This window comes from Aphanomyces astaci (assembly GCF_000520075.1).
Source record: "Aphanomyces astaci strain APO3 unplaced genomic scaffold supercont1.51, whole genome shotgun sequence".
Taxonomy (NCBI): Eukaryota; Oomycota; class Saprolegniomycetes; order Saprolegniales; family Verrucalvaceae; genus Aphanomyces; species Aphanomyces astaci.
In genome coordinates this window covers 96-27,667 of record NW_009798314.1, presented here as the reverse complement: position 1 = coordinate 27,667, position 27,572 = coordinate 96, and the positions used below count along the sequence as shown (strand labels likewise).

The window sequence follows — 27,572 nt, the reverse complement described above, 5'->3', positions numbered from 1 at the left end:
TTTGGAGGGAATCGAAAACGTGTTGTCTCCGATTGGCTGATTTCCACCAATCGTATGTGATCTTGAGTGGTCTTTTTAGCCAATCCAATGGCACCACTCCCATTTTCCAAGCATCAATGGCGTTCAGGATCGGCAGCCCGCCCGGGGAACCGTTGAACGGCGCCAACGAGTTTCTTCCGTTGTTCCAAGCGTATGAGTCAGAGTTCAACGAAGTCAGCGACGAGGAAGCCAAGCTCCTGGCGGAGCTAGACACCCTGGACACTCTCTTCGTCGCGCTCAAGAGCGAGCGTCGGATTGCGCCTCGAACCTTGCAGTCGATGGTGACGTTCTTCGTCAAGAAACGGTTTGGATTCCCTCGTCATGCCTTGACGCCTGACCGTCGCCTACTTCATCACACCACATTGCTCTTGATGGCAGCATTGGCCAAGGACGCGGTGGCGGACTCGGAGGACGACGCCGACGCACTCGCGTCCTTGTACGAGTACATGCTGGACCCATTCTCCATCGACGGGTCCACTCGATGGACGACGACCGACCTTGGTCCCCACGGCAGCATCCTCTTTGCGTTTGCGCTGTATGTCCGCCGGGTAGAACGCACGAACGACGCACTGTATGTCGCGACGGTGTCTCGGCTTCGGACCCGCCAAGCAGCGGACACCGAGTTCGAAATGGACGACACGCTCAGCGACGTGGTGCTCGAGAAGGGTCGCTCGTTGGGCGGTCTGGCGCTGTTCTCGTCCTTCTTTATCAGCTTGGAACCGGAGTCGCCCGTGTTCGACATCAACGACCCTGCGTGGCGCCGCCTCGACAAAGCCGACGTCTTTTCCCATTTCTCCGAGGACCGGCACCGCGTATGGGGGCTGCAGGACGCCGGGTACGCCTTTTTCAGTCGCTTCGTGGACGAGTTTGGTCTCCTGGACGTGTCCAAGTCCACCGCCGAGCTCGTGGCGGTGGTCGATATCTTTGCGGCGCTGGTCGCCCATCATCCGTCGCTCCGCGCGTCCGCTGCGCAGGAGGTATATCCGCCATCCTACCATTGTCTTTTCCCCAAAATGTGGCTAATTATTGTAAATTCTTTGCCAAATCTATCGATTGATTGTTTGTCCTGACTTTTGTATGTAATATGTTCGCACCCTCGTTATAAAGTCACAAACGAATTCGATGTTGTATTGGTCGATGATTTGATTGGCTATTTGATTCGTGATCTGGGTTTTGATTGGTTGATACTTCGATATTGTCTGCCGAGAATTGCTCATATTCGATGAACCACACCCAAACTCTCCACTATTCGAATATCGACTTGAACAATATTGTCGATTTGATACAAATTTGGGGAGCAATTGCAATCGAATCGCGCCGACCAAACTGATTCACAATCGATCTGATTGGTTGAATTTCATTGAGAAGGTTTTGATTGGCTAATAATTTTGAGCTCTTCTGAAGTAGCCAATCAAATCGATTTAAATTCCAACGAGAAACCACACCACAACACGAAATTTCACTCGAAAGCACAATATTCGAATCGACTTGAACAATATATTCGAAAATCGACTTGAACAATATATTATGTATAGGTATTTCGACTGGCGGAACCGCTGGGGCTGCTGTTTCCGTCGCAATTCACGGCGTGGATGCGCCTCTTGGCTTCGTTTTTGGCGCCGGATACGCTCGACTTGGTGACGCACGTGGCTGGCCTGGAGCGTCCGCTTGCCACGTACACCCAGCACCTGTCTGTGGAGCAGCACACCACCGCCGCCGGTGACGTCATCACATGCGACAAGGTGATTCGCACACCCGACATGGACATTCCAGTGTCAACCACGGGCCAAGTCGTGCCTCTTGTTTGTTTGGATGGGTCACCCACGACGTTGGTGTGCTGGCATATTGAAGGCACTTCTTTACTTACGTTGTGGGACGTGGTGTGGACCCGGTTGAAGGACGCCACCTGTGACAGTGTGATGGCAGCGGCGGCATTGCACTGGCTCGCCACATATGGGCGCGTGGCACCGGCGCGCTTTGACGCCGTCTGGCGGCGGTGGTCCACTCGGGGCGAAGCCGCCGACGTCCTCTCCCGCCATCTCGCTTGCGGGACGACGGCGGCGGCGGCGCTCGGCGTGGTGGCCGTGCTCGACCCCGCCTCGCTCGACGACGACGTCATCGCCGCCGCGTTGCACGCGGTGGTAGTATCGTCGCACGAGTCGTCGTCTGTCGGGGTGCTCGCGTGTCTGCAGTGCTGGCTCCGCCGCCTCCCCGCGGCGCCGTCCGTCTTCGTACCCCTGCTCCTCCAGCTCCTGCTGCATCACCCGCCTCCTCGTCGGGTCGCGCGCGTCGCTGCGTTCCGACTCGTTGCGCAAGCCCTCGTCCAATCCAAAGTGCCCTTCTTATTCGACCTGACGTTGCTGAGCCATGGCCAGTCGCTGTTGTTTGATGCTGCCACGACCTTGTTGCAACATCCCGTCGAAACTAGCTCTGCAACGACCAAGGAAGAACGAGGACATTTCGCCTCCTTTAACCGCCCGACGCCGGCGGCATGCCCCGTCCTCCCGTACGCGTTTACCGACACCTCGGAGGTGGACGTGGCACTCGTCGAAGCCGCTCTCCACGCGGTCCGGCTCGTCCTTGCCAACCACCCCCCAGGCATCGAAACGCCACATGCCGACGCCACGTCATCGTTTGCCGCGTACGGCCGCGGGTCGCTCAACTGGCCCGTGGCATGTGCAGCCTACTTGACGTGCCCGAGCTCGTCGGTCCGGCTCGTGGCGGCGCAGGTCCTCGCAGCGGTGGCGCGGCACCTGCCCGACTCGACGTCGCTCATGGCGTGCTTCCGGACGTCTGACGACGCGACGGCGTTCCTCACGTCACTGCTCGCGATCGTCCGGCACGACGCGCCTCGGTTGCAAGTGGCCGTGTGGACGCTGTGGACGCAGTGCCTGGATGCCCAGCCGAGCGTGCTGTCGCTGCTGTTTGAACGCCCCGAAGCCCCGTCCGCGATCGTCGACGCCGTGCGCGGCGCCCACGACGGGGGCCAGCATGTCGTGGTGGGGGCCGCCGTCGGCTTTTTGCTCGCGATCTGGGACGGACTGAGCCGGTCCAACGCGTGCCACCACTTGGCGAGTTTATTTCGTGCGACGCCGTTGTTCTGGGCCACGATCACCCAACCCCTCGGCACCTCCCCCCCCCCCCGTCGTCCTCCTCCTCCCTTCCGCACGCCGCCGCCACGTACGCTCACGGCGCCATCTTCAAACTCCTTGCGATCGAGTACCATGTGGAACGCCAAGCGACGACGACAGTGGCGGGCGCGTCGAGTCTGCATGAGATTCTCGCGTCGTTTCGCGATTTGTACGATCGCTGGTTTCACGAGTACACGTCGGTTACCCCCGCCGCCGCCGCCATGGACGAAGCCGACGTGCCGGCGTATGTGCTGGCTGCGGATGTGCCGCCGCCGCTGTTTGCGCTCGCCCAGTGGACGACGTTCATGGAGATTTACTTTTTGCATCCATCGACAACATCTTCATCGTCGGTAGCTACCGTCCCCGTCTCTAGTCCTTCGGCGTCGGCGGGGTCGCGCAGTCGCCTGACGGTACATACACCCACCCACCATATCTAGCACTGTATGGCTTGTGTTGGATCGTATAGCTGGCATGTTGTTGTGGTTATTTGTTTCATATTTTAGGTATAGATGGTGGTACACAAGGGCTCCATGTGTGTGCGAAACCCCGAATCCCTGCCTAGCTTCTCAGGGGGGGCGGGAGGAACCTCCATAACCCATAACCCCCGAAACCTGAATTCCGGAGGACGGGAGTTGTTGATGTGTTACTATCTACTCGGACGATGGAATGTTGTTTTCTTGATTAGTTCTGCACGGTTCCTCTCTCCATATATATATATTGGTGAAAACATATATATCTAGTGATATATATATATATATATATTTACGAAAACTTATAGTGCGACTCGCCAATGCTTCCAGCGCGGGCGGCGGAGTCTCGTCCGTCCAACTTTTCGGGGGACCGCACGTCGTTGGCATGGAGTTTGAAGCTCACGGAGCGCATGGCGGCGCTAGTATCTCAGGGCGATGCAGTTGGTCTGAGGGGGATGCTGCCGATCCTGAGTCGGCTCTGTCTGTGCATGATCCACCACCAAGTGTGCGAAGTGACCCACAAAGCCAACGACCCGCGCTGGTCCACCACGCACCTCCGTCTTCCGTCGCGGCAGCAGCTCGACCCTGTCACATCCGTCCACCTCGTACGGCAAAAAACCAAAACCTCTTTAAATCCATACTTGGCCATCCTCACTACTTTGTATATTGTAGCTCACGCTCGTGCACTCGATCCTTCACATGGACACGACCAACCTGTCGCTATGGACAGCATCCCTCTTACTGCTTCGGCAGCTGGCGCCGCAGCCCCTCCCGTCGCTCCTCGTCGCCCGCGTCGTCTCCCACTGCGTCCACGTCATCACAACTTCCGCATACAAACAACAAGATCAAGACTCGCGGTTTGCCACGGCCAGTCTCGTCCTTGTCATCGTACTCGACCAGCACGTTTCGGCAGACTCGACGCTGCAACTCGTAGCCATATTGGACCACGGGCCGCTCGTGCCCGCCCTCGTCGAGACGGCGGCGGCGGGGCTCCCGTCCTCGTCCATCAACAAGAAGAACCCGACGACCGAGTGCCGACGACGGACGGACGCGCTGCGGTGCCTCATCGGACTCGTCACGGCCCACGCCGACGTGCGCGCGCCGGTGCTGGCGGCCCTCGCGCGACTCGATTTCGTACACCGGGCATCTGTCCTCGCGACCTACTTGACGGCGGATCGCCCCACGGCCCAGCGGGACGGACCGACGCAGACGGCGTGGTGCTTGTTGCTGCAAATCGTAACGGCGTTGCTGCAGAACGACGTGGTGGCGTACGTGGCGTTCGTCGCGAACGTGGCGTCCGTGCTCCTCGCGGCGCTCTACTCGACCGACGACCTCACGGTGGCTTTGCTCACAGAGCGCCACGTCACCGTCCAATTGGTCCACGCGTCCGCCCGACACTTGCGCGCGTGGCAGGCCGTCATGCCAGGCACGTTCAGTCGGCTCTTGGAAGCCACGCGCGCGCACTTGGTGAGGTGCTGTGGGTGGGTGAGTCCGGATACCAACAACACGCCTGATCCGGACGTCGAACGGCTGCTGTGGACGGTACGTTGGATATACATATATGTATGTATGTATATATATATGTATGTGTATCGAGCTACTACAACCAATATATATATGTATATATATATATATACATGTGTGATGACTACTAGCCGTCGATGTTTTTTATTTATTTTTTGGTTGTTGTTGATCTGGTTTATGGCTGCATTTTTAAAAAAATCAGCAGATTTTTAAAAGTGTGTTCTTGACATATATGAATTTCTGAAATAATCTAATACAAATTAGATTATATATATATATATTGCTAAGTTTAATCATCGTGAATATCGTTGTTTGGCCGTGCTGCCCGTCGTCGCACATGGGGTTGGTTAACCCACACTCGATATATACCCCTCGACTTCACTGTTGGAACTTGTTTGGGTACATCTGTATGTTCATTCTTCTTTGGTTGTCGTGAATGTCAATATATATATATATATATATATATATATATGTATATTTGGTTCTAGAGGTGTCATCGAATAGGTGGTGCACAGTATCTTTGTACTGCTAGTGAAGCTGACGCCGTCGACGCGGCCGCAGATCGTCCTGGGCGACGCCATTCACATCGACATGGAGGCCGCGCGGCCCATCTTGGACTACGCTGCGTCGTCGCATGGAGCTAATGCAGAAGACGTGACGCCTTGCAGCCTCGGCCACGTCGTCCGCCTTGTGGTAGTGTTGATATGGACTTGATATATATATATATATATTAATATTATTTGTAGAAAATGGCGCTACAGTGCCCTGTGGTGCCAGCGTCGACGGCTGAAGCGGGCGTGGTGCTGGCCGTAACCAACTTTGCTCTACATGAGAACCGGTACGACCACCCCGCCGCCCGCCGCGCCGAAGTGCGCAAGGCCATCGCGGACATTTTGAATCAAGCCAAGGCGACCAATGGGGCCATCTCAAACGATCTGGTCGAGTCGCTCGAGGTATATGATAAACACTGGGTAGATGGAGGACTTAAGAGGCTTGGCTTGTGTAGGCGCTAGTAGACACAGTAGTAGCGCCATAACCGAAAGAGATAACCGCCATTGGTGTACAGTTTGGAGTTTTTACCAATGAAATTGCGAGTTGAGGGAATTCCACCTATTTTACCAATCAAAACCGCTGAACTCAAAATGCAGCCATACTATTGGCTTACCTTGTATGTGTTTCTTCATACAAGGTAAGCCAATAGTGTGGCTGCATTTTGAGTTCAGCGGATTTGATTGGTAAAATCGAACTCGGCCGAATAACAGTTGTTGGATCTTCGACCATTTGATTGGATATTTAACCTGTTATTTCAGCCAATCAAAGATAAGTATGTCCTCCCGTGGGGTACTCTCAATATGAATATGCATTGTGACGGGTATATTTTGTGAGTGGCAGGTTGCAAAGAGATGACGCACTTGTTGCATCGCGGCGGGCTCGTGACGGCGCTGTCTCGGACGCGCGTGCTTCGCGTGGAAGGTCCGGACGCGCTCAAGTTTCTTCAAGGCATCTTTACCAACGATGTCCATGGCTTGAAGACTCGCGGGGATGTGCGCTACGGCGCCTTCCTGAGCCACAAGGGACGCACGTTGACGGATGCGGAGGTTGTTCTCCACGAGGTAGGTCCATGTGTCAAGGGTTGAGGGTCCAACGATAGTCCTGACATGCGACTGTTGTTGTCGACATAATAGACAGACGCACTCTTCCTCAAAGTGGACGCAGCCGCGGAAGAAGACATGCTCAAGCACTTGAAAAAGTACAAACTGCGGTCAAAGGTGACCATTTCCGCAGCCCACGACTACGTTCGCGCGCACGCCATCCTACCTTCGTTGGCAGATCCCACCGCCACGCCATTCCTTCCATCGTGGACGGCCGATCAAAACGAAACACACCGCGATGGCGTCGTGTATGTGGACCCCCGCAGCGCCGCCTTTGGGTCCACCGCCATCCTTCCCGTCGAGCATGCTTCCTGTACAAGCCTCGTCATGCACTGTGTTGGTTCTCATCTGTCTGGCTTTCGTGTAGTGGACATTCCGTCCGAATATGTCGTGGCAGAGGACGAAGATGTCGGCGATTTGGCCGCGCAGGACCGCCGCATCGTCCTCGGCGCTTGTTCCGGGTACCTCTCTCTATTCTTTTCTTTTCGACGTATAAATATTTCTTCGTTTCTGAACCATGAAGAAATATATATATATGTTTAGATATTTAGATATTCAACAAGTACGATCTATTAGGTTGGAGTGGCGAGATGGCATCCCCCTTGAATACAACTTGGACCTTCTCCATGGCGTGAGCATGACCAAGGGCTGCTACGTCGGTCAGGAGCTGATTTCTCGCACACATTACAAGGGCAACATCCGCAAGCGCACCCTTCCGTGTCTGGTCGTGCCCGTTGCTGCAGAAGTTGATATGCCACCGCCGCCATTTCCATTCGGCTCGTCGGGTTCCTTGGACGCATCGGCGGGGCTGGCGTGGGCGACGCAACATCTCACCGCCGTCGCGCCGCCAGTGGAAGTCGACACCAAGCTGATGGCGCACGATGCGGCGGCTGGCAAGATCGTCGCTGTGGCCACAGGTAGGTGGACTTAGAACCTCCTTGTGTTAGTTGGTCTAACTTTTTGTTTAGGGGTCAACGCCGTCGTGGCCATGGTACGGCTGGAGCACCTGAACTGCGGGAACATCGTCACAGACGACGGCCGCTTCCGCCTCCTCCCGTACTCGCCAGCGTGGTGGCCTGCACTCAACTTAAACACGGGCAAACTCCTGTCGTCGTAGGGTTTACGCGATAGAACTAACTCTATTCCCATGCGATACTGTCATACCTTCGACTGTTTGTGGGGCGTGGGGTGGTTGGTAACGCCATCCGCAAAACAGTGTCACAGCTGCATGTAATACTGTAGTACATATATTAATAGATACTCCTATTATAGTGCTGAGGTTGCCTACCTAAGAGCATCTCCACCGGGTACAGCTAAAAGTACGTCGAAGTCTTTTTAAAGCTATTCGAACTTCCGGACGAATAAGTTTTTATCCGGTAGAAAATAGCTTTTGCAGGAATGAAAAGTTATTTTGGCCAAAAATACCATTTTTTCAACATTTTGCCGGATACCGTTCAGAAAAAGTAATAATTATCCGGAAAAACGAAGTTTACCAAAATACTTATGGTGCACGACATCTATAAACTACCAACTTTTCACAAAATTTTCTGACTTCTATTTCAAATTCATTACTCAAACTTTCAGCAAATTCAGACGTAGAATCGATAGATCTCAATGTGGTGAAGAAATTCTACGTCTCAGATTCAAAATTGGTGATGAATTGGTCCTGAAATAGATATTTAACCTAGCGGTATTTTACATGGGCGCTGGATATTTGGCCATAGGGGTGGCCGCTGAGATGTATCTTGATTTTTGTAAGTGACTATTATCCGTATATAATATCCGGAGGTGAAATTAGTATTTAACGTATTTGGTGTTTGGGTTTAACTATATCAAATCTACGTTAACGTTAAGTAATAAAGTACTTCTAATTGATTCAAGACTAGATTAAATTATATAATTAATCTCATCGTTACGTTATTTATTTCATGGTGTTTTGATCGAACAACAGTAGACATAACGGGATACTCGGTTATGAAAAGTATCGTGTGCAAGATCTACTTAACGTTAGTATATACATGCTGTCGCTATAGACAGCCGCAGCACCACCTAACTACTACTACGCCTAAACAACTATCCTCTCTGGATTATGCGCCAAACCAGTGGTTCGAGCCAAACTGCCAGCCCACGGTGGCGCCCGACGAAATGCCAAAGAAGAGCGCGAGCACCATGAGCGCGCCGGCCGACTCGCGGTCCTCTTGCGGCACCAGGCGCGGCCCCAGCGCAAATGTGATCGTGGACAAGATGCCATTGGTCAACCCGATCAACACGTTCAAAAAGAGCTGCCAGAACTGACCGAACGCGCGGGCGTCTTGGAACACAAACAGCGAGTTGGTCGGGCTGGCAAAGGTCACGGGGTCGGCGCCGGGCAGCCCGATGAGGAGCAGCACGAGGAACGCCCAGCGCAGCCACGTCAGGCCAAAGCACCACTTGAGGTCGATGCGCGTGAGCAGCAGCGGCGCCAGCAGTCGGCCGAAGAAGTCGCCGTAGTTGTACGTGGCAATGATGCCGGGGGCGCAATACCAGTTGGCCCACGAAGCGCCGGCGGCGTACTGGAACCCGGACGAGCACCCGATGCCCGGGAACACGGTGAGGGACACGAGGAAGATGATGAACTGCGCCACGAACGGCAGCATGATGACCGTGGTGATGCGCCACAGACGCGCAAGGTGGTTGCCGAGGGTCTCCGAGTTGGCGGCGCGGCGACGGGTCTCGGCGTCGTTGCGCTCGAGAAGGTACTTGACGCCATCGACCTTGATCAGGCGCGTGAACAGGTACATGGCCACGACGCACACGACGATGAGGATGCTAAAGAAGATGTAGAACGACACAGAGTTGATCGGCGCCTTGTCTTCCGGGGCGGGGCTCGTGCCGCCCACGAGCAGCCGGATGATCGTGCTCAGCGTGATGTTGATCACGCCGGACGCGCCGTTGCCGATCTGGATGGCGGTCGTGAACGACGAGTCGGGGAACAAGGCCGACAGCGCGTAGAACGCAGACTCGGTGAGCGTGTTGATGGCGCCGATCATGCCGAGCGAGAGCAGCACGAGCGTGGCGCCCGTGCTGGGCGACGTGTTGAACGCTTCTTGGGCCAGGATGATGAGCGCGCACCCGATGAAGAGCACGTACCCGACCATCACGCGAGTCCACATGTTGATCTTCTTGTCCCAGCCAAAGAACAGTTGGAGCGCGTGGCCGACAAACATGGGCCACGTCGACACGGGCGTCGTCAGGTATGCAAAGTTGAAGTCGGCCGCGCTGAACTTGGCCGCGTAGTAGTCTTGCGCCGACAACCCCGAGTAGTACGCCCACAGCACCGACCCGTTCAGGAACAGCAGCGACCACCAGATGAACCGCCGGTGGTCGTGGATGTCGTCCAAGACATGCTGCGGGATCTCGCCGTCCAGGTCCTTGAGCAATGTGGCGTCCTTGGCCTGGGTTGCCGTGTCGGGCGAGACGAGGGGGAGGTTCTTTGTCGACATGGAGAAATTAACGTTATGACGAGTTGACAATTAATTATGTTGAAGGTTCCAGTTCGTGTGACTTTTCGTCGTGCCCTTTCGCATTTGTGACGTATCCGGAAGGTTTGACAAAACCAGAAGTGTGTGGATGATAGGATCAGGCGACTTCAACCGTGAGTTGGGTTCTTCAACTTCATGTTTGTTGGTGTTGACAATACAGTACATACCTGTATATGTACAGTTTTGGTTCCGTGCCACGATCCATGATTGGTGGAAAACAATCACTCTAAACTTTTCGACTAATCATCTGCAATTTGATTTCCGTTTTGAGTGGTAACTGGATAAAATCAAGTGGCTCAGAGCTGTTTTCAGCCTATGGATATTTTCACTCCTTTTATTTTTCATCAACACTAATACGAATTTCGACATGATTTTAAGTCCTACGAACTACATTAATTTTCCGCTTTTAGAAACACGTAAAGTGCCAATTAATGACGTATAAAACTAAGCCAATCACTGATCCCTAAATTGGAAAAGCACCAATCACAGAACAAACCTCTGAATATGCATACTCGTAGCCATACAACACCGAAGGTTAAATAATACGTCAACAATTGGCACACCACTTTATAGAGGTATAGCATATATGAAGAGCTGTATACAGCTCAATTGTGCGAAATACATTGCATGTTGATAATTGGTGGATTGCCCTGAAAATTGTCTACAATTGTTAGGGCACTTCAGGATTCAAAAAGGATGTCGCAATCAGGAATTATGACCATTCTCCGAAAAACAAAAAAAGTTGTATTGCAACAATTGGCATTCTACTAGCAATTTGGAATAAAGGAACCCCCCATCGAAGGGTCCGAAAAAGTGTCACGTCTTAATGCTTGAAAAAACTCGAGGCGAACAATCAATGCACACACGACCACAGGTCTCGAAGAGTTATATTCGCCTATTTTATTTTATCTAAAATATTGAACAGTTTGACTTACCAGTAGACGGGGGATGCAAGCTTGAAATCACAAAATCAGAGCAAGGGAGCAGAGAATTTGGGCAAGGTTCAAGCTGTATCCTGTAAGATCCGACCACTGGTGATCCGTCCAACTTCACTGCGACGATGCCCTTATGGGGGGTGAGTCATCACATCGGTTTCAAGTCGAGTCGCGGTGGCGGGGGTCCTCGATGTAGAATCTACATGATGGGGCCACGGCGTTGGGTGAATGAAATACCATCGACTATATATTTAGTCTCATACTACAGTAGTATTGGTCTCGTATCACGCAGTCAACTGTAGTCAAAAACTAAGAATTATCGGGACGTGTGATTGCTCATTTCAGAACCTTTGCGACAAATGGCACATCATCAATAAAGTTCAAGTATCATGAAGTTGCGTAATGCATGGGACCGCTACTGCCCCGTATGTACGCACATATTGACCGATCATACTACGACACATCCAGTTTGCACTTTTTTCAAATTGACAAAACACGCATGTTGAATCAGCGAATCGTACGGATCTCCAATGATCGCCCTCTTCTTCCTAGATCGAGGGTGCGCAAAGCAATGCATGTCCCAAAAGTGCTGCCACCACTGTGCCAGTGTGCTATTTGCGGGGCCGCCTACCTGCCCATATCGAAATACGAAGTATACAGCAGAGTTGTGTCGACAAAGATAGTTGGTCAAGATAGTCTGATAGTCGACGTACGTAAGCAGGGCAAGTGGACACATGTACAAGCGACTTATTTTTGACGCCCCGACAATTCCATCACGATACGACTTTATGTTGGTAAAATTTAACAGCATTTCTCTTCATATTTGACATAAAGAAAAATTGGGTCTTCATAATCATGTTTAATCCTACGTATTTTTTACACAAGTTACAGCTTAGATATACCTAAATGATCCGGTACGGTGAATACGTAGCCTATATAAACCGCCGGGCCGACCTGCGCTTTGGCGCTTTGGCGGTGCCCGGCCAACCAATTCAAGCGACGCGCCATAGACAAACGCTAGCAATCCGTGAGCTAATTGTTGCGCTCATGGGGCCACCAACTTATAAAGTGATAATATGGCGATGTATCAACATCAACCGTTGCAAGTTGAAGTTGCCCAATACAGAAAGCCAAGTCAACAACTATGAGCCAACCAAAAACCGAAGTTGTCCACTTTGCATTTTGCGAATTCCATCACATCAGGAGGGACGACCATGGATGAGATCAAACATGTACCGCTGGCGACGCCCACCACCGACAAGGACGCCACAATGCTCAAGGACCTGGACGGCGAGATCCCGCAGCATGTCTTGGACGACATCCACGACCACCGGCGGTTCATCTGGTGGTCGCTGCTGTTCCTGAACGGGTCGGTGCTGTGGGCGTACTACTCGGGGTTGTCGGCGCAAGACTACTACGCGGCCAAGTTCAGCGCGGCCGACTTCAACTTTGCATACCTGACGACGCCCGTGTCGACGTGGCCCATGTTTGTCGGCCACGCGCTCCAACTGTTCTTTGGCTGGGACAAGAAGATCAACATGTGGACTCGCGTGATGGTCGGGTACGTGCTCTTCATCGGGTGCGCGCTCATCATCCTGGCCCAAGAAGCGTTCAACACGTCGCCCAGCACGGGCGCCACGCTCGTGCTGCTCTCGCTCGGCATGATCGGCGCCATCAACACGCTCACCGAGTCTGCGTTCTACGCGCTGTCGGCCTTGTTCCCCGACTCGTCGTTCACGACCGCCATCCAGATCGGCAACGGCGCGTCCGGCGTGATCAACATCACGCTGAGCACGATCATCCGGCTGCTCGTGGGCGGCACGAGCCCCGCCCCGGAAGACAAGGCGTCGATCAACTCTGTGTCGTTCTACATCTTCTTTAGCATCCTCATCGTCGTGTGCGTCGTGGCCATGTACCTGTTCACGCGCCTGATCAAGGTCGATGGCGTCAAGTACCTTCTCGAGCGCAACGACGCCGAGACCCGTCGCCGCGCCGCCAACTCGGAGACCCTCGGCAACCACCTTGCGCGTCTGTGGCGCATCACCACGGTCATCATGCTGCCGTTCGTGGCGCAGTTCATCATCTTCCTCGTGTCCCTCACCGTGTTCCCGGGCATCGGGTGCTCGTCCGGGTTCCAGTACGCCGCCGGCGCTTCGTGGGCCAACTGGTATTGCGCCCCCGGCATCATTGCCACGTACAACTACGGCGACTTCTTCGGCCGACTGCTGGCGCCGCTGCTGCTCACGCGCATCGACCTCAAGTGGTGCTTTGGCCTGACGTGGCTGCGCTGGGCGTTCCTCGTGCTGCTCCTCATCGGGCTGCCCGGCGCCGACCCCGTGACCTTTGCCAGCCCGACCAACTCGCTGTTTGTGTTCCAAGACGCCCGCGCGTTCGGTCAGTTCTGGCAGCTCTTTTTGAACGTGTTGATCGGGTTGACCAATGGCATCTTGTCCACGATCACATTTGCGCTGGGGCCGCGCCTGGTGCCGCAAGAGGACCGCGAGTCGGCCGGCGCGCTCATGGTGCTCGCGCTCTTCTTTGGCATTTCGTCGGGCGCCACCGTGGGCTGGCAGTTTGGCTCGAACCACTGGTTTGGCGCATAATCCAGAGAGGATAGTTGTTTAGGCGTAGTAGTAGTTAGGTGGAGCTGCGGCTGTCTATAGCGACAGCATGTATATACTAACGTTAAGTAGATCTTGCGCACGATATTTTTCATAAGCTTAACAGAGTGTCCCGTTGTGTCTCGACAGTAGTGTACTGTACAGTAGGTACAGTTCGATCAAGTGGAACTTTTCTCCAATCAATGTGGTGATTAAAGAAATACTAAGGAATATGTACAACAGTCACGAGGTCCAGAGAACATCTGGTATCGCAGAGAACTCAGATTATTAGATAAATTAAGATATTTATGGGAATATGAACTTCGTAATTTTCGAAATATTACAACGTTTTTGAGTTTTATTTCGCAGTTAACGAAGGCCGCAAATTCGCTTCCGTCATGCCGCTGAAAGGAGTGCCAAATGTATTGACGCCGCAACTACTGTCCATCCTGGCGTCGATGGGGCACGGCGATGAGCTTCTCATTGCAGATGCCAACTTCCCTGCATCGTCCCAAGGGGTGAGTGCGGTCGTTTACCTCCCTGGATCGACAGCGACGGACCTGCTCGAGGCTGTGCTTCACCTGTTCCCATTGGACTCGTTTGATGTGTTCCAGGCAGCTGTGATGAAGCAAGTTCACTCATCTGACGATGCTCCTATCGTCCACGAATTCCAAATGATTCTCAATCACGCGTACCAAACAGTCGACGGCTCATCCAAGCCAGCCGCGGTTGATCGGCTTGAGCGATTTGCGTTTTACGAACGGTCCAAGACCGTGTATGCCATCGTGTCCACCGGCGAAACCCGTCTCTATGGCAACATCATCGTCAAGAAGGGTGTTCTCGATGCAGCTGGGAAGACCGTGCTTGTCTAGAACTCTTGTTCATGCGGCACATGGCGTGAAGCACGTGGTTCGTCACGTGCCACGTCGATCACACCATTTTTGCTTGCATTGGTTCGCGTGTTCTCATTGGCTATATTCACTAATTTGAACAAAGAATAAAATTGCACTCAAATACGAAGCTTCACGACCAGAATTTAATTCGACAATATAGTAAAGGCTGGTCGACGGAATGTAAGTATCCTACCCAAAACATCCATTTTTTATTGAAATTTGGGCTTTTTCTCCAGATATTCGGATATTCCGTTGAAAATGATCATCCGACTTGCCAGTGCAAGTGGCAACAACGTCTGTGTCCGACAATCATGCAACCCATTCATGCCGTCGATCAATCGAGCTCGATGGGGAAGCTAGTGGCGACGGCGCTTGGTTTTGGCGTGTTCCACGTCCTATCAGGCCCTGACCACTTGAGCGCGTTGGCGACGCTGAGTGCCGGGTCGTCGTGGCGTTCGTTTGCCCTCGGTGTGCGCTGGGGCTGCGGCCACAGCATCGGGCTCATCATCATGGCCTTGATCTTCATTCTTCTTGACGACAGCCTCAACCTGGAGAAGCTCGATATCGTCACGGAAGTCGTCGTGGGGGTGTTTATGATCGCGCTTGGCGTGTACGGTATCTACAGCGCGCACAAGAAATTCCACGACCCGGATCATCAGGGGCATGCGCATGGAGGAACGCCCAGCACTTGTACATGCAAGCAGCGTCCGTACGAAGAAGTTCCATGCCGTCTCAGCAGCACCGGTAGGAGCAGTGACGCTTCCGACCTCCCATCCGCGTCCTCGCCGCCAACCGATCCGTCCTCGGAACAGTCTCCTTCGCCCTCCGTCAAATCGTCACAGACGAAACTCATCCCCGCGGTCCAGGTGGACGACGCAAGTGTTTCCTCCTTCAACGACAACAGTGAAGTCAGCGACGCGGACACCTTGGAAATCGCGTCCTCAACAACGTCATCGCACATCCAACGCGACGACGACGACAGTGCAAGTGGTGACGATGGCAGCGGTGACGACGACAACGTCCCGCTCGCCAAGGGCCGGTCCAACGCGCACGACTATCGTCGGCGATGGCGGCGGTGTGTGCCCCGCGTCAACATGGACAACCCCACGACTCAAAAGGTACATTTCTCTCCAAAATTGGTCGAATTGGAAAGTGAAACCGCCAATTTCGTTCTTTGGATTGTGAATTGTTGACGTCTGTTCTTGCAACATGTAGGCCACGGCCCTCATCGTCGGCATCATTCACGGCATCGCCGGTCCGGGCGGTATCCTCGGCGTCATGCCCGCCGTCCGGTACCACAACTGGCTGCGCTCGATGGTGTACCTCGGAACGTTTTGCCTCACGTCCATCATTATCATGGGCCTGTTTGCGGCGCTGTATGGAGAACTCACGTCTCGTCTGGGGTACGTCATGACTTGCTGTCTTTAACTCGATTGCTCACGGGCGACGATTGTACATAGCCAACGGTCGACGATCATTGCGTTCCGCATCAACGTGTTCTCTGCCGTGTTGTCTATTGGCGTGGGCATCTTGTGGATCACGCTGGTCGCCCTCGGCAAAATGAAAGCTGTGTTTGGGTAGAGTTGTGTGTCAAATAAAGCTGAATGTTACTAAATGAACGAACGACGAGTCATATAAGCCATGTACCCCTATCCCAGGTTTCGGACACTTGGGCTACGTCGGGGGCGACGCATGCTAGTAGCTCTCTCTTGGCCTTCCCTTCCTTATCCTCCCCATCAACTAACGCTTCTCGGTAATACATGTTGTGCATCTACAAAGAACGTTCCAGATGGGACGGACCGGATATCATAGTTCGTATCCGGAATCTTGCCCTTCCTTGCAACCATTTCGAATTCGCCACGATGGACAAACCCACCGATGCGAATCAAGGTATGTACGTACGGTCGCCAGGTCCATCTTCCTCCTCTCATGACGCGTGCATGATGCAGGTTGCGTTGGCACGCAGAGCGACGAAGCAGGAAAGGCCTCCGGGTGCGCAGGTTGCCCAAACCAGTCGCTATGTGCGAGCGGCGCGACCAAGTTGCCCGACCCGACCGTGGCGACGGTCAAAGACCACTTGAGTCGTGTCAAGCACAAGATTCTGGTGCTTAGTGGGAAAGGCGGGGTTGGCAAGTCCACGATCAGCTGTCAGTTGGCGTTTGGTCTGGCGCAAAAGGGGTTCCAAGTCGGATTGTTGGACGTCGACATCACGGGTCCAAGCGTCCCGCGCATGTTGGGTCTGCAAGGCCAAGAAGTTCACCAGAGCAACGAAGGGTGGTCCCCTGTGTACGTCGACGACAACCTGGGCGTGATGTCGATTGGGTTCATGCTCCCGAACGCGGACGACGCGATCATTTGGCGCGGCCCCAAGAAGAGCGGGCTCATCAAGCAGTTCCTCACGGACGTGCATTGGGGAGACCTGGACTACTTGATCATCGACACGCCGCCTGGTACATCCGACGAACACATTAGCATCGTCCAGGTAGATACCATTGTTCTTATGTGCCTCGCCATGTCACGTCGTCCATCATCGATTGGTTCCCCATATTCAAACGTCCTTGGACCATGAAGGCTCCATTCATTCTGAAACATACATCGTTCGTTGTAGTATCTGAAGGATGCGCAAATCGATGGCGCGGTCGTGGTAACGACGCCGCAGGAAGTCGCGATGGCGGACGTGCGCAAGGAACTCAACTTTTGCAAGAAGACCAACGTGCCGATCCTCGGGTACGGTACCCTCCCACAACCCATACATACATGCATTCTACACAAACCTCTCAAATATAATATCTACGTTGTTCAGGGTGGTTGAAAACATGGCGGGGTTGCAGCAACACTTGGCACGGTGCAACTTTGTCGACCCTGTCACATCTGTAGACCAGACCCAGCACGTGCTCGACGTCCTCCGAGCCAAAGCGCCCGAGCTTCTGTCGCTGGCCGTCCATTTGCAAGTGTTTCCGCCCGCGGCCGGCGGCGGCGAAGCCATGGCCCATGCATTCAATGTGCCGTTTCTGGGCCGGTTGCCGCTGGATCAAAAGCTCACGCAAGCATGCGAAGAAGGCGTGAGCTTCCTCGAGGCGTACCCCACCTCCAGCGCTGCATCTGCATTCAAGCAGATCCTCGACCAAGTTGTCTTGAACGCGGCCAAAAAGTAGTGGACAACGTGCACAGTTCCTAGCGTTGAGGTTGATGTTGCCAATATACTGTAGTAATACGCTCGATATTGTTGTGTTTAACAACTGTACAGAAGAATCGACAGAAGGGTTTATCCAATCAGATTGCAGGAAACCCTCTGCAACGTTTAAATAGTGTGTGAATTCATTTAGTGTGATTGCAATCGCCCTTTACATGCAAAAGTCGATCGATAGATTTGGCGAATCAGCACAAAAGTCCATATTTTGGGTAAAAGGACAATACATACCTGGCATGAGTAATAAGTACATGTACCTGTGGTTGGTTGGCAAAGGTGCCGAGTACATGGAGTTGAGTGTTGCATTGCGATGGTTGCCGCCGTAACATGTGTGAACCGCGCGTTGATGCTACTACCGTCGGTGCCGTCGGTGGTCTGTGGAATATACTAATATATTATTCTGTGGAATATCTATTCATATAATAGTTTTACAATATTACATGCAAGTTGTAGTTACGCTGTACGGAGTAGTATAGTAGTAGTGTAGGATCGTAAAGTCAAGGTACTACAATAGAGCCATTGAAGCTCGACATGTTACGCTCCAAGTTACTACTACTATATGGGGAATGTATTATTAAATTATTCGTATTGTGGAGTATATAAATATCTTCTAAAGATATCAATAGAATAAAATACCAATAGTCCGTGCAAGCTGTTACTATTACGTTGGTGCAGCGTGCAGTCCCCCAAGAGAGGTCGGAATGGACGTCAGAGGGATGCCCTGCGCTTGGGCGGCGGTGCAAAACTTGGCGGGCGACGTGAAGATTTGGATCTTGTCGCGGGTGTCGGGGTCGATCAGCGCCGACAGCACCTTCCACGCGCCCCAAAACACAAACGGCGCGTTCACAAGGTACATGCGAAAGAGCGACTCGGGGTAGTACTGCTGGCCGAGCGCGAACAGCGGCTGGATGTACCCGATGACCGTGGGCGTGAGGTGCTTGAGCCCGACGCCGCCGAGGTCGAATACGCAAATGTGCTTGTAAATGCGTCGGCCCGTTCGTTGCGACGCCGCGGCGAGGCTACCGTGGCCCCCGATATAAGAACAACAACATGGGACATGCATGTTTGGTCGTACTGGGCTTGAATGCGCTCCAAGTGCTGCAGGCGATGCACGAGCACCTCGTTCACAGTAAACTTGGACTGAAAGGTCGCGAGGTCGATGTCCACAGCCCGCTCGACGCTCACGACGTGCCCGTAGTAGTCTTCACCACACAACACCGTGGGCCAACTCTGTCGAAAGAGATGCGTCTTATCCAGCTCGACGCCCAAGATCGTGTCTGCGCTGTGCTCGAGTCGCCACTCCTATAGCATATCGTTCGTTGCATGACGTACGCTGACAACAACCAACCACTCCAAGAACGAGGACATACCATGACTTTTTTGGCTTCCGCGACGGTCTTGCCCATGCGCGCCGCTTTCTTTTCACTGCGATAAGCCCGCGCCAGTCGCATGCAAAACACAGGACTCGCGTCGCTGCCGCACGCGTTGGCCACTGCGTCGTAGTAGGGCTGGTCCAAAGGATCCAACGGCAGCGATTCCTCCAGGAGCATGATGGCGTCCGCTTCATTGTGCTGGCACGAAAGGTCGGTCGTCATCAACGGTTCCGGTGCCATTTCAAGCTTGTTGCACTGGAAAAGGTCACAAGAATAGACTGTGAACGCCGCCGTTTCATGTGGGATCAGATATCGCCGAGAAATTCCCTGATTGCAGCTGGGGTACTGTTCATCGTCATGCCCCTATGCCCAGAAATCTCGCGACATCAGCCCCGCTTGGGTGGTTTCTTGGGCAACTGTGGAGCTTTGGGCTATTTGAAAGCTACTGCTTTCTACTTGGCTTGTATTGATATGGCAATATGGCGTCGTAGTACATCGATGCATTTGCTACATGAATGCGACGAGGTATGACACTGTATGTCATGGAATTGCTCGTCGTAGCGGAGATCAAAGCTGTACTGTACATATCCAGGTACATTAAATGTACCTGGATTTCAACGTGAAGATGACACACCACGACAGTAGCGATACCGTTAAGTTGGAAGCATGGTAACATTGTCTTCACTAACAGGCATTTTTTTCAGTTAATTTGGAAAAGACCCTGTCGTCGGGTAACGATTCGCTGAAAACCCACCAATCCCCGCTTCTTCAATTATTGCGGTATGATTCGCTAATATTCCACCAATCAACGAAATATCCTGATTGATCGCGTCGATTGGTGGATTGGCACTGGTGGTTCCCACCGCGACATTGGACAGCGGCAGTCACTTATTGAATCGTCCAACAAAGTTCAAGTAATTAACATGGCTGACGCTGCTCCTCGAGGTGAACGTGGTGGATTTGGCCGCGGCCGTGGCCGTGGTGGTGACCGTGGCCGTGGCCGTGGTCGCGGTCGTGGCCGCGGTCGCGACGGCGACAAGGAAGGCTGGACCCCTGTGACCAAGCTCGGCCGCCTCGTCAAGGACGGCAAGATCGAGTCGTTGGAACAAATCTTCCTCTACTCGTTGGCGGTCAAGGAATCCGAGATCGTCGACTACTTCCTCAAGGACCGCTTGAAGGACGAAGTGATGAAGATCATGCCCGTGCAAAAGCAAACCACCGCCGGTCAACGCACCCGCTTCAAGGCGTTCGTCGCTGTGGGCGACCACGCCGGCCACGTCGGCCTCGGCGTCAAGTGCGCCAAGGAAGTGGCCACCGCCATCCGCGGTGCCATCATCAACGCCAAGATGAACTTGGTCCCCGTCCGCCGCGGATACTGGGGTAAGATGTCTGGTCTTCCCCACACCGTGTGCAACAAGGTGACTGGCAAGTGCGGCTCTGTGCGCGTGCGCCTCATCCCGGCTCCCCGTGGTACCGGTTTGTGCGCTGCCCCTGCCCCCAAGAAGCTGTTGGGCATGGCTGGTATCGAAGATTGCTACACGTCGGCGCGCGGCCACACCCGTACGTTGGGTAACTTCGTCAAGGCTACGTTTTACGCGTTGCGCGCGACGTACGCGTACTTGACCCCGGACCTCTGGACCGCGACCAAGTTCCAATCTACTCCTTACCAAGAGCACTCGGACTACTTGAGCAAGGCCTTTGTCAAGAAGTAAACGGTCACATGTTGACGAGAGCTCAAGGGAAAGCGCGATTGGACGAGCGCTACGGTGCGTAGGTGTCGACCCTTGGCAAGTAGATTGGTAGACGTAGAAGAGGTTGGCATGGAAGGAGAAGGAGTGGAGAGGTTGGGAAAGCGGCAACGCTGCGCTGCGTGGTGGCGACCCAACACATCTCTTCGTTTCAACGCTTTTCTGTTGGCTTTTGACGTTTATTAATGTATGGACTGCTCGACGTTGATCGTGTTACGCAGGAGGACTCCTGCCTGCCTTCCCATACTATGGTGCAACAAGCCTACAAACGCTACAAACGACGATATTTTGAGCACTTTTAGAGTGTTATACTATTGTGCTTTCGAGTGAAATTTCGTGTTGTGGTGTGGTTTCTCGTTGGAATTTAAATCGATTTGATTGGCTACTTCAGATGAGCTCAAAATTATTAGCCAATCAAAACCTTCTCAATGAAATTCAACCAATCAGATCGATTGTGGATCGGTTCCGTCGGCGCGATTCGATTGCACCCTCCCCAAATTTGTATCAAATCGACAATATGTGCAGTATTATTTTTTCCTGGCAAATTAACCACAAAACGATGCATCTCGACAAACCTTGGATAATGATAGGAATCTACGTACGGATAAAGAGTACGGATAACTGGCCCATACAAACGTCAAGACGTAAGGGATGGCCAAATTACGTCCGAGCCCATACATTTCTGTTGTAGTAACTGTAAACTAACATAATAGCTCTCATTTTTTCGTCAATTGTGAATTGGAACCACATGATTTAACCTGGCAGATTACTGTTTAACGCTTTTCCCAAGTAGGGTTTACCCCAAAACATATAGGTTAAATAGAAAAACGTAGGGCAAAAGATTTGGCCTGTTCCGTTTCTAGCTTTCTTGCAACCATAGCAATCAAAATGTAGATCCAATGTGATTGGCTAAAAAGAGATCTATAGCCTTCTTTGATTGGCTAAAAAGCGTTGAATAGCCCTCTTTGATTGGCTTTAACTTGCATTAATATAAACTCTTGAAAGTTCATGAGGAATGAACGATCAACTGGTACAGGTTTTTTCATCACGATATTTCAAAAAGTACGAGTAGTGCCGCGCGCTACGGCAGGAGAGTTGGCAAGTTGCGACCGAGAGCATGGGGTGGAGCGAACGTTTGGGGCCGAGATGGACGGAGTCGGAAGTGACAGAGTTCTTTTCACTGTGGCGACAACATGATGCCACAACGGCTTCCCTTGATCGTGTTGTCGCGGCAGTGTCGACGGAGCTGCCTCAACGGACGCCCGATATGGTGCGCGCACTCATTCAAATGCACAAAGGGTATGAATCGTACGTCTTTCGTGCAACCTTGCATAACGATGTAATATTTTCAGATTCTTGTCCCTCCCCATGGCCACGGACGAGGGCTTGTATGCCATTCTCACCGACCACTACGATGCGCAAGCGGCGTGGGAATCCGAGGCTGCCGAGAAACAACAACAGCAGCAGGTGGTGGCAGCATCTTCGTCGCGTAGAAAGGTGTCTCGACGGAACAACGTCCAATACGTCCGCTCGTTCTCTGCCGCCATCGACGACGAATTCTTTGCCCACAGCGAGTTCCATGACTGCCTCGTGCAAATGAACATGGGTCACTTCCAGCGCGCCAAACGTACGGAATGGTCTGCGATCCGTGGATCCATGGGTCATCCACGACGCTTCAGCGCCACGTTCCTCAAGGAAGAGCGGCAAAAGCTGCTTCGGTATCGCAACGTCGTGCGGTACGCGCAACGCATGAACGTACGTCGCCCTTGCATCACATGATTCCGTCCAAAAGTAAGTCTAGCTTCTTACGTGGGACTTTTTTTAGGAATTTCCCGTCGATATTCGGTTCCCATACAAAATATACAGCCCCCTCAAGGTCGGGGCCCACGTCCGAGGTATATCCCCCAGCGTCATCATATATATATATATATATATATATATATTGTCCTTTTACCCAAAATATATTTTTTTCGATCGATTGTTTGTGCTGACTTTTGTATCGATTGTTTGTACTGACTTTTGTATGTAACGATCATCCGAATTGAATTCACACACGAAGAAGTCGATGTTGACGTGGTGGTCAAACCAGGAATGGATTTGATTGGCTACTTGATTCTTGATCTGGGTTTTGATTGGTCGATCGATTGTCTGCCGATATATATTTGGTGTGCTGCTGCTCATATATTCATTCGATCCAGCGCACCCCACTCACTCCTGATAGTTTGTTTGAATCAAGTGATATATTGACCATATTGTGCTTTCGAGTGAAATGTCATGTTGTGGCGTGGTTTCTCGTTGGAATTTAAATCGATTTGATTGGCTACCTCAGATAAGCTCAACATTATTAGCCAATCAAAATATTCTCAATGAAATTCAACCAATCAGATCGGTTTGGTCGATTGCACCCCTTCCCCAAATTTGTACTATCAAATCGACAATAGATATTAATAGCATCATTCATTCCTTCCCTCCTCCCCGCCCGCCTGTTCCTTATATACTTGCATGATGATGTAGTCCTCCATCCAAAATCCCGCCACCTGTGCGTCGGCGTCGTCTGCGCCGTGCATGTCCACGACAACGCGTACGACGTGCTACTGCCATTTGCCGCCGACCACAAGGAAATCCTGCGATGTCCGGATACATCCGTGATGGTATTGTCTTTCTTTTCCCCAAATTTTTGTGTTGCCAAATATCTATCGATTGTTTATGTAAAATCACACTAATTTCAGTCACACACTATTTTGATGTTGAATATGTGGTCGAACAGTGGATAATTTGATTGGCCACTTGATTCGTGGGTTTTGATTGGTCGATTGTGTGCCTTCGACTTGGTTAGTTTTGCTGCGCACATTCGATTGACCACCCAAACTTTCCAATTTCGAAAATCGACTTGACAATAGTAGTCTATGATTGGCCAAGTTCGAGATATAGAGTTGATTCTGGATGATGATTGGGTAGTTGCTTCGACACGACGACAGCCACGGGATCACCGACATGTCGCTGTTATACTGGCAGCAAGCAACGCCCAAAGCCGACGTCGCGCCTTCGTTTCCGCTGGAGTATGATCAACATGGCGGTGGAGACTTGGCCGACGCGACAGGGATGGCCATGCGGGCTGTGACAGCGTTGCTGCAACGAAAGGAGCAACTTGTGATGCACCTAAGCCGGATGAACGACCAAGCTGCCACCATGTCGGTGCGTCCGTGTATATATATATATATATATTGTCCTTTTACCCAAAATTTGGAGTTTTATGCTGATTCTTTGCCAAAAATCTATCGATCGATTCTTTGTACTGACTTTTGTATGGAACCATCGTCAGTGTCACACTAATTTCATTCACACACTAATTCGAAGTTGGTAAGTGGATAATTTGATTGGCCACTTGATTTGTGATGTGGGTTTTGATTGGTCGCTCATCGATTGTCTACCGATTTGGTTAGTCTGCTGCTCATATTCGATAGAGCACCCACTCGAATATTTCGAAAATCGACTTGATAACATATATACTGTGCTTCGAAGTATACAGTTGGAGGCCGAAACACACAAACACTAAGGATATAGTATGTATAAATATAGATTGCCCTTCCAAACACCGACGTAGCCGACGAAAACGACGTCGTGCAGCAGTTCCAGTCTCAATATGCATGGGTGCTCGTGAACCTAGACACGACCAATCACATGCTCGCGTCGGCACTGTATCGCATGCAATTGCCTTCCCCTCACCATGTACAACCTCCCTATACTGTATCGCGTTCGAGAGCCAGTTACCGACCAAAATGTGATGGTGCGAGGTAGGCCGTGGAGGACCAGCGTCTTCAGGATGACGCCGCCGACGCCGCTCTGAACGTCCAGCAGCTCGAGTGGGCGCACCAGTACATGCATGCTGCGCACGAGCGGTCGAGGAACCTCGTGGCGGGTACGATCCGACGGCTCACAATGGACGAACGGTGCAAGGATACACTCCAGATGCCCCAGCTTGCCACGTCCGAGCTCATCATGAGTTGCATGGACATGGTGCTGACATTGCAATGTGCCGTGGCCAAGGTATTCATATATATATATATATGTTAAGAAAGTAGATACCAATGGTGCTTGGAGTGGTATGATATTTTTATATGTATGTATATTGGCAGTGGAGTGAGTCTTTACTGTACTGTATATCTATCTACCCGGTACGAGTTTGACTCGTACCTTTGCACCATGTATATAGTAGATATATATTCAATCTTGAACGATTGATTTAAATATTCTTCCATTGGTATACGAATTAATGTCAGATGACTATTATGGTATATAATTAATTATATTCATGTATATTATATTTTTTCATGGTGCACATCAACGACAAATACGGTATTATTTGTCGGGGTATGTCAAACTACATACGAGTAATCTAGTGATCAAATCGACAGAATATACATGTATATGCATTCTGCTGCTGGTTTGTACATGTAATATGTGGATTCATCAATCACTGGATGTGTGTGGTGGGCATGGTTAGATGACGACAGATGACCAGGTCCCGCTGCCCCCCATGGTTGTGCACAAGCTGCTCGATCGCAATCTCGAGCTACTCAAGCCGAGAGCCCACGCCAACATGACGCTGTACCACGAAATGGTCCAGTCTATCCAAGTGCTCAAGAGTGTGCTGCTGACTCACCACCAAAATTCACCGCCGTAGTCTAGTCGTGCTAGATATACACGACATAGAAGCATGATATTCCACCATAGTAGTACTGTAGATGTTATAATTCTTCTCAACTTGTTAATACTGTTTTAGATAGAACTAATACTTCAAGTATATATTTATTTTAAATATATGCATACGCGTAACATACGTACTAGTACTTAGTACTAGTATATATGGCATGTGGTTGTATCGTGGTGTTGTTGGTTATATAGATACAGTCCCAGCTCTACTGTCAAATACTAGCCGTGCACAGATTCACGTTGTAAGCCAGCAAGCAGGCAGTGGGCGCCCCCCCCTTTCTCCTCCTCACTCATTCCTGAAGTTGTTGAATGGAAAGTATAAGCAACTGACTTGGAGTTTGGTTGTTTCGCATACTACCCTTGCTAGTGGGTCTCGTGTGACGATTTCGAAGGCGATCCCAGTGCTTTTGTCAGCCCTTGCAGACCACTCAACGTACTCTTGGCCACTCGGTCTGTGACGTGGTGTTTGTCGTTGAACGACGACAGCCGTCCGAGCCCCCCGCGAGCCAAACTGGTCGCTTTGGCTTGGATGTGATACGTATCGTCCAAGTGTTTGGCCGTCGCCGTGGCTTTCACGACGCCAGCCTTGACCTTGTCGGTCATATGGTACCTTTCATTCGCTGCCTTGGCCTTGTCGTAAGACGCGGCGACCAGCTGGCCCGTCGCTCGCGCCAACTCCCCTGCAACAACAAAAATGACGTTTTCATGTTGTCAGCTTCAGCAAGGAAACTCTAGGACTGCACCGGATGTGCCGCCCTGGGCTGCCATGACAGCCCCCCCTGCGGCCCCGAGGACGCTACCCACGGGTCCAGCAATGACAAGGCCAACTCCCGCAGCAGCAGCCGCACTTCCCATCATAACTTTGGCGCCCCCCGCTTGCGACAGTCCGTCTAATCCGAAAAAAAGTTTCCCATGTCAACATGCGCATGCGTCGTATTTTAGCTTACTTCTGGCAGTGGTCGACGCGCCCATGGCGGTGCGGAGCACGTCCATATCTTTCAGGTCACTGTTGCGGTGTTGTGGCTGCGCCACGTCACGACGGGTGCCTTGGGAACGTGCCAAGGCTTGGAGGTGTTGCTGGCACGTGGTTGCAGCTTCCTGCAGCTGTCGTCGCTGTACAGGGTCTTTGCCTAGTCAAAGTTGTATACGTAAATGAGATCAACACCACACTGTATGACCTACACGTAGCCAAGTTGGAGTTGATGGCGGCGATGGCTTGTGCATATTGAATTAGAGCTTCCGGGACGTCCATTGCGCTTTCGGCAGCCACGGCGTTGGCAATGTATTCCGATGTCATGTTCATTTGTGGAGTGTATATGCAATGGTACTTGACCAGTAGTTGTCGGTTGACCGCCAACAAGTCGGTGAATTTTGCCGAACCTATTTTTAGATTGGCGAATTGGTCGGGTTTGACGAAAGTGTGAACGCTTTTTGGCACGTTTGAGATCACTTCAGGCTTGCTAAATATCTGCAATCGCCGCGCACCGTATCTGGTTATGTTCTATTATAGTAGCTATGTCTTATTAACTTTTGCTGGTATATTTCGTTATTACTCCGGAGTCAATGTATTTATGTTTAACAGTAATAACTAGTACTACGTAGTAGTAGTAAATATAAAAAATAGTAACGGTGTTCTCATGGAATGTACTGGTAGCGTGTACTTTTCCAAAAAGCGTCGTGCCAAAGGTTGGAGTCCATACGTTTTGAACAGTCCGAAACGAATACAAAGTCGTCGTGCACCAAAACTCGTCTCCTTCGGAAGACATCACTTCATCCTGGCTTA

The 27,572-nt window shown here is 51.8% G+C and overlaps 10 protein-coding genes across 14 annotated transcripts; 7 read left to right on the top strand and 3 right to left on the bottom strand.

The window, feature by feature from the left end:
- The first annotated feature begins 111 nt into the window (after positions 1–111).
- Positions 112–6,230, top strand: H257_13763 (hypothetical protein). The gene is made up of 8 exons (XM_009841411.1): positions 112–1,016; positions 1,575–3,219; positions 3,279–3,580; positions 3,949–4,245; positions 4,313–5,182; positions 5,697–5,857; positions 5,911–6,117; positions 6,171–6,230. The coding sequence occupies exons 1-6, from the start codon at positions 117–119 to the stop codon at positions 5,697–5,699; spliced, it is 4,017 nt and encodes a 1,338-aa protein (XP_009839713.1). The 5' UTR covers positions 112–116; the 3' UTR covers positions 5,700–5,857; positions 5,911–6,117; positions 6,171–6,230.
- A 310-nt stretch (positions 6,231–6,540) lies between these two features.
- Positions 6,541–8,081, top strand: H257_13762. Of its 2 annotated transcripts, XM_009841409.1 has the most exons (5): positions 6,541–6,777; positions 6,850–7,129; positions 7,184–7,277; positions 7,393–7,733; positions 7,785–8,081. In XM_009841409.1, exons 1-5 carry the CDS (start codon positions 6,568–6,570, stop codon positions 7,931–7,933), a joined length of 1,074 nt encoding a protein of 357 aa, XP_009839711.1. In that variant the 5' UTR covers positions 6,541–6,567; the 3' UTR covers positions 7,934–8,081. The 2 variants fall into 2 exon arrangements, with proteins under 2 accessions (XP_009839711.1, XP_009839712.1); XM_009841410.1 differs by having other exon boundaries at positions 6,850–7,277.
- Positions 8,082–8,776: 695 nt separating this feature from the next.
- H257_13761 (hypothetical protein) lies at positions 8,777–10,321 on the bottom strand. The gene has a single exon (XM_009841408.1). The coding sequence runs from the start codon at positions 10,296–10,298 to the stop codon at positions 8,904–8,906; it is 1,395 nt and encodes a 464-aa protein (XP_009839710.1). The 5' UTR covers positions 10,299–10,321; the 3' UTR covers positions 8,777–8,903.
- Positions 10,322–12,456: 2,135 nt separating this feature from the next.
- On the top strand, positions 12,457–14,017 carry H257_13760 (hypothetical protein). Its single transcript, XM_009841407.1, has one exon. The coding sequence runs from the start codon at positions 12,487–12,489 to the stop codon at positions 13,873–13,875; it is 1,389 nt and encodes a 462-aa protein (XP_009839709.1). The 5' UTR covers positions 12,457–12,486; the 3' UTR covers positions 13,876–14,017.
- Positions 14,018–14,202: 185 nt separating this feature from the next.
- On the top strand, positions 14,203–14,930 carry H257_13759 (hypothetical protein). The gene has a single exon (XM_009841406.1). It carries the CDS (start codon positions 14,271–14,273, stop codon positions 14,742–14,744), a length of 474 nt encoding a protein of 157 aa, XP_009839708.1. The 5' UTR covers positions 14,203–14,270; the 3' UTR covers positions 14,745–14,930.
- Positions 14,931–14,970: 40 nt separating this feature from the next.
- On the top strand, positions 14,971–17,988 carry H257_13758. 2 transcript variants are annotated; one of them, XM_009841405.1, is made up of 8 exons: positions 14,971–15,883; positions 15,981–16,168; positions 16,226–16,342; positions 16,424–16,518; positions 16,578–16,655; positions 16,715–17,247; positions 17,374–17,492; positions 17,569–17,988. In XM_009841405.1, exons 1-8 carry the CDS (start codon positions 15,077–15,079, stop codon positions 17,918–17,920), a joined length of 2,289 nt encoding a protein of 762 aa, XP_009839707.1. In that variant the 5' UTR covers positions 14,971–15,076; the 3' UTR covers positions 17,921–17,988. The 2 variants fall into 2 exon arrangements, with proteins under 2 accessions (XP_009839707.1, XP_009839706.1); XM_009841404.1 differs by having other exon boundaries at positions 16,715–17,492.
- A 514-nt stretch (positions 17,989–18,502) lies between these two features.
- H257_13757 (hypothetical protein) lies at positions 18,503–19,592 on the bottom strand. The gene is made up of 3 exons (XM_009841403.1): positions 19,326–19,592; positions 19,031–19,257; positions 18,503–18,974 (listed from the first exon to the last, which is right to left on the bottom strand). Exons 1-3 carry the CDS (start codon positions 19,566–19,568, stop codon positions 18,617–18,619), a joined length of 828 nt encoding a protein of 275 aa, XP_009839705.1. The 5' UTR covers positions 19,569–19,592; the 3' UTR covers positions 18,503–18,616.
- A 586-nt stretch (positions 19,593–20,178) lies between these two features.
- Positions 20,179–21,278, top strand: H257_13756 (40S ribosomal protein S2). The gene has a single exon (XM_009841402.1). The coding sequence runs from the start codon at positions 20,252–20,254 to the stop codon at positions 21,038–21,040; it is 789 nt and encodes a 262-aa protein (XP_009839704.1). The 5' UTR covers positions 20,179–20,251; the 3' UTR covers positions 21,041–21,278.
- An 846-nt stretch (positions 21,279–22,124) lies between these two features.
- H257_13755 (hypothetical protein) lies at positions 22,125–25,895 on the top strand. Of its 3 annotated transcripts, none has more exons than XM_009841399.1 (8): positions 22,125–22,375; positions 22,429–22,831; positions 22,902–22,971; positions 23,591–23,727; positions 24,035–24,271; positions 24,656–24,805; positions 24,875–25,123; positions 25,599–25,895. In XM_009841399.1, the coding sequence occupies exons 1-8, from the start codon at positions 22,194–22,196 to the stop codon at positions 25,758–25,760; spliced, it is 1,590 nt and encodes a 529-aa protein (XP_009839701.1). In that variant the 5' UTR covers positions 22,125–22,193; the 3' UTR covers positions 25,761–25,895. The 3 variants fall into 3 exon arrangements, with proteins under 3 accessions (XP_009839701.1, XP_009839703.1, XP_009839702.1); XM_009841401.1 differs by having other exon boundaries at positions 25,581–25,895; XM_009841400.1 differs by lacking the exon at positions 25,599–25,895 and having other exon boundaries at positions 24,875–25,348.
- Positions 25,896–26,099: 204 nt separating this feature from the next.
- H257_13754 (hypothetical protein) lies at positions 26,100–27,163 on the bottom strand. The gene is made up of 4 exons (XM_009841398.1): positions 26,972–27,163; positions 26,737–26,919; positions 26,533–26,679; positions 26,100–26,469 (listed from the first exon to the last, which is right to left on the bottom strand). Exons 1-4 carry the CDS (start codon positions 27,090–27,092, stop codon positions 26,153–26,155), a joined length of 768 nt encoding a protein of 255 aa, XP_009839700.1. The 5' UTR covers positions 27,093–27,163; the 3' UTR covers positions 26,100–26,152.
- Between the last annotated feature and the right edge of the window lie 409 nt (positions 27,164–27,572).

Excerpts from the sequence above, each read along its gene's own strand:
- H257_13760 (XM_009841407.1), top strand. The coding sequence starts at position 12,487 with ATGGATGAGATCAAACATGTACCGCTGGCGACGCCCACCACCGACAAG.
- H257_13759 (XM_009841406.1), top strand. The coding sequence starts at position 14,271 with ATGCCGCTGAAAGGAGTGCCAAATGTATTGACGCCGCAACTACTGTCC.
- H257_13754 (XM_009841398.1), bottom strand. The coding sequence starts at position 27,092 with ATGAACATGACATCGGAATACATTGCCAACGCCGTGGCTGCCGAAAGC. Across the intron at positions 26,920-26,971 it reads CAACTCCAACTTGGCTACGT|GCAAAGACCCTGTACAGCGA; the intron begins GTAGGTCATACA and ends AACTTTGACTAG. Across the intron at positions 26,680-26,736 it reads CGCGTCGACCACTGCCAGAA|ACGGACTGTCGCAAGCGGGG; the intron begins GTAAGCTAAAAT and ends TTTTCGGATTAG.
- H257_13758 (XM_009841405.1), top strand. The coding sequence starts at position 15,077 with ATGCAACCCATTCATGCCGTCGATCAATCGAGCTCGATGGGGAAGCTA. Across the intron at positions 15,884-15,980 it reads ACAACCCCACGACTCAAAAG|GCCACGGCCCTCATCGTCGG; the intron begins GTACATTTCTCT and ends TGCAACATGTAG. Across the intron at positions 17,248-17,373 it reads AACACATTAGCATCGTCCAG|TATCTGAAGGATGCGCAAAT; the intron begins GTAGATACCATT and ends CGTTCGTTGTAG.
- H257_13761 (XM_009841408.1), bottom strand. The coding sequence starts at position 10,298 with ATGTCGACAAAGAACCTCCCCCTCGTCTCGCCCGACACGGCAACCCAG.
- H257_13762 (XM_009841410.1), top strand. The coding sequence starts at position 6,568 with ATGACGCACTTGTTGCATCGCGGCGGGCTCGTGACGGCGCTGTCTCGG. Across the intron at positions 6,778-6,849 it reads CGGAGGTTGTTCTCCACGAG|ACAGACGCACTCTTCCTCAA; the intron begins GTAGGTCCATGT and ends TCGACATAATAG. Across the intron at positions 7,278-7,392 it reads GTCCTCGGCGCTTGTTCCGG|GTTGGAGTGGCGAGATGGCA; the intron begins GTACCTCTCTCT and ends ACGATCTATTAG.
- H257_13756 (XM_009841402.1), top strand. The coding sequence starts at position 20,252 with ATGGCTGACGCTGCTCCTCGAGGTGAACGTGGTGGATTTGGCCGCGGC.
- H257_13763 (XM_009841411.1), top strand. The coding sequence starts at position 117 with ATGGCGTTCAGGATCGGCAGCCCGCCCGGGGAACCGTTGAACGGCGCC. Across the intron at positions 3,220-3,278 it reads CTTCCGCACGCCGCCGCCAC|CGACGACGACAGTGGCGGGC; the intron begins GTACGCTCACGG and ends TGGAACGCCAAG. Across the intron at positions 4,246-4,312 it reads CTGTCACATCCGTCCACCTC|CTCACGCTCGTGCACTCGAT; the intron begins GTACGGCAAAAA and ends TGTATATTGTAG.
- H257_13755 (XM_009841401.1), top strand. The coding sequence starts at position 22,194 with ATGGGGTGGAGCGAACGTTTGGGGCCGAGATGGACGGAGTCGGAAGTG. Across the intron at positions 22,832-22,901 it reads GGTACGCGCAACGCATGAAC|GAATTTCCCGTCGATATTCG; the intron begins GTACGTCGCCCT and ends GACTTTTTTTAG. Across the intron at positions 25,124-25,580 it reads TGCAATGTGCCGTGGCCAAG|ATGACGACAGATGACCAGGT; the intron begins GTATTCATATAT and ends GGGCATGGTTAG.
- H257_13757 (XM_009841403.1), bottom strand. The coding sequence starts at position 19,568 with ATGGCACCGGAACCGTTGATGACGACCGACCTTTCGTGCCAGCACAAT. Across the intron at positions 19,258-19,325 it reads CGGAAGCCAAAAAAGTCATG|GAGTGGCGACTCGAGCACAG; the intron begins GTATGTCCTCGT and ends GATATGCTATAG. Across the intron at positions 18,975-19,030 it reads TTGGAGCGCATTCAAGCCCA|CCTCGCCGCGGCGTCGCAAC; the intron begins GTACGACCAAAC and ends GGGCCACGGTAG.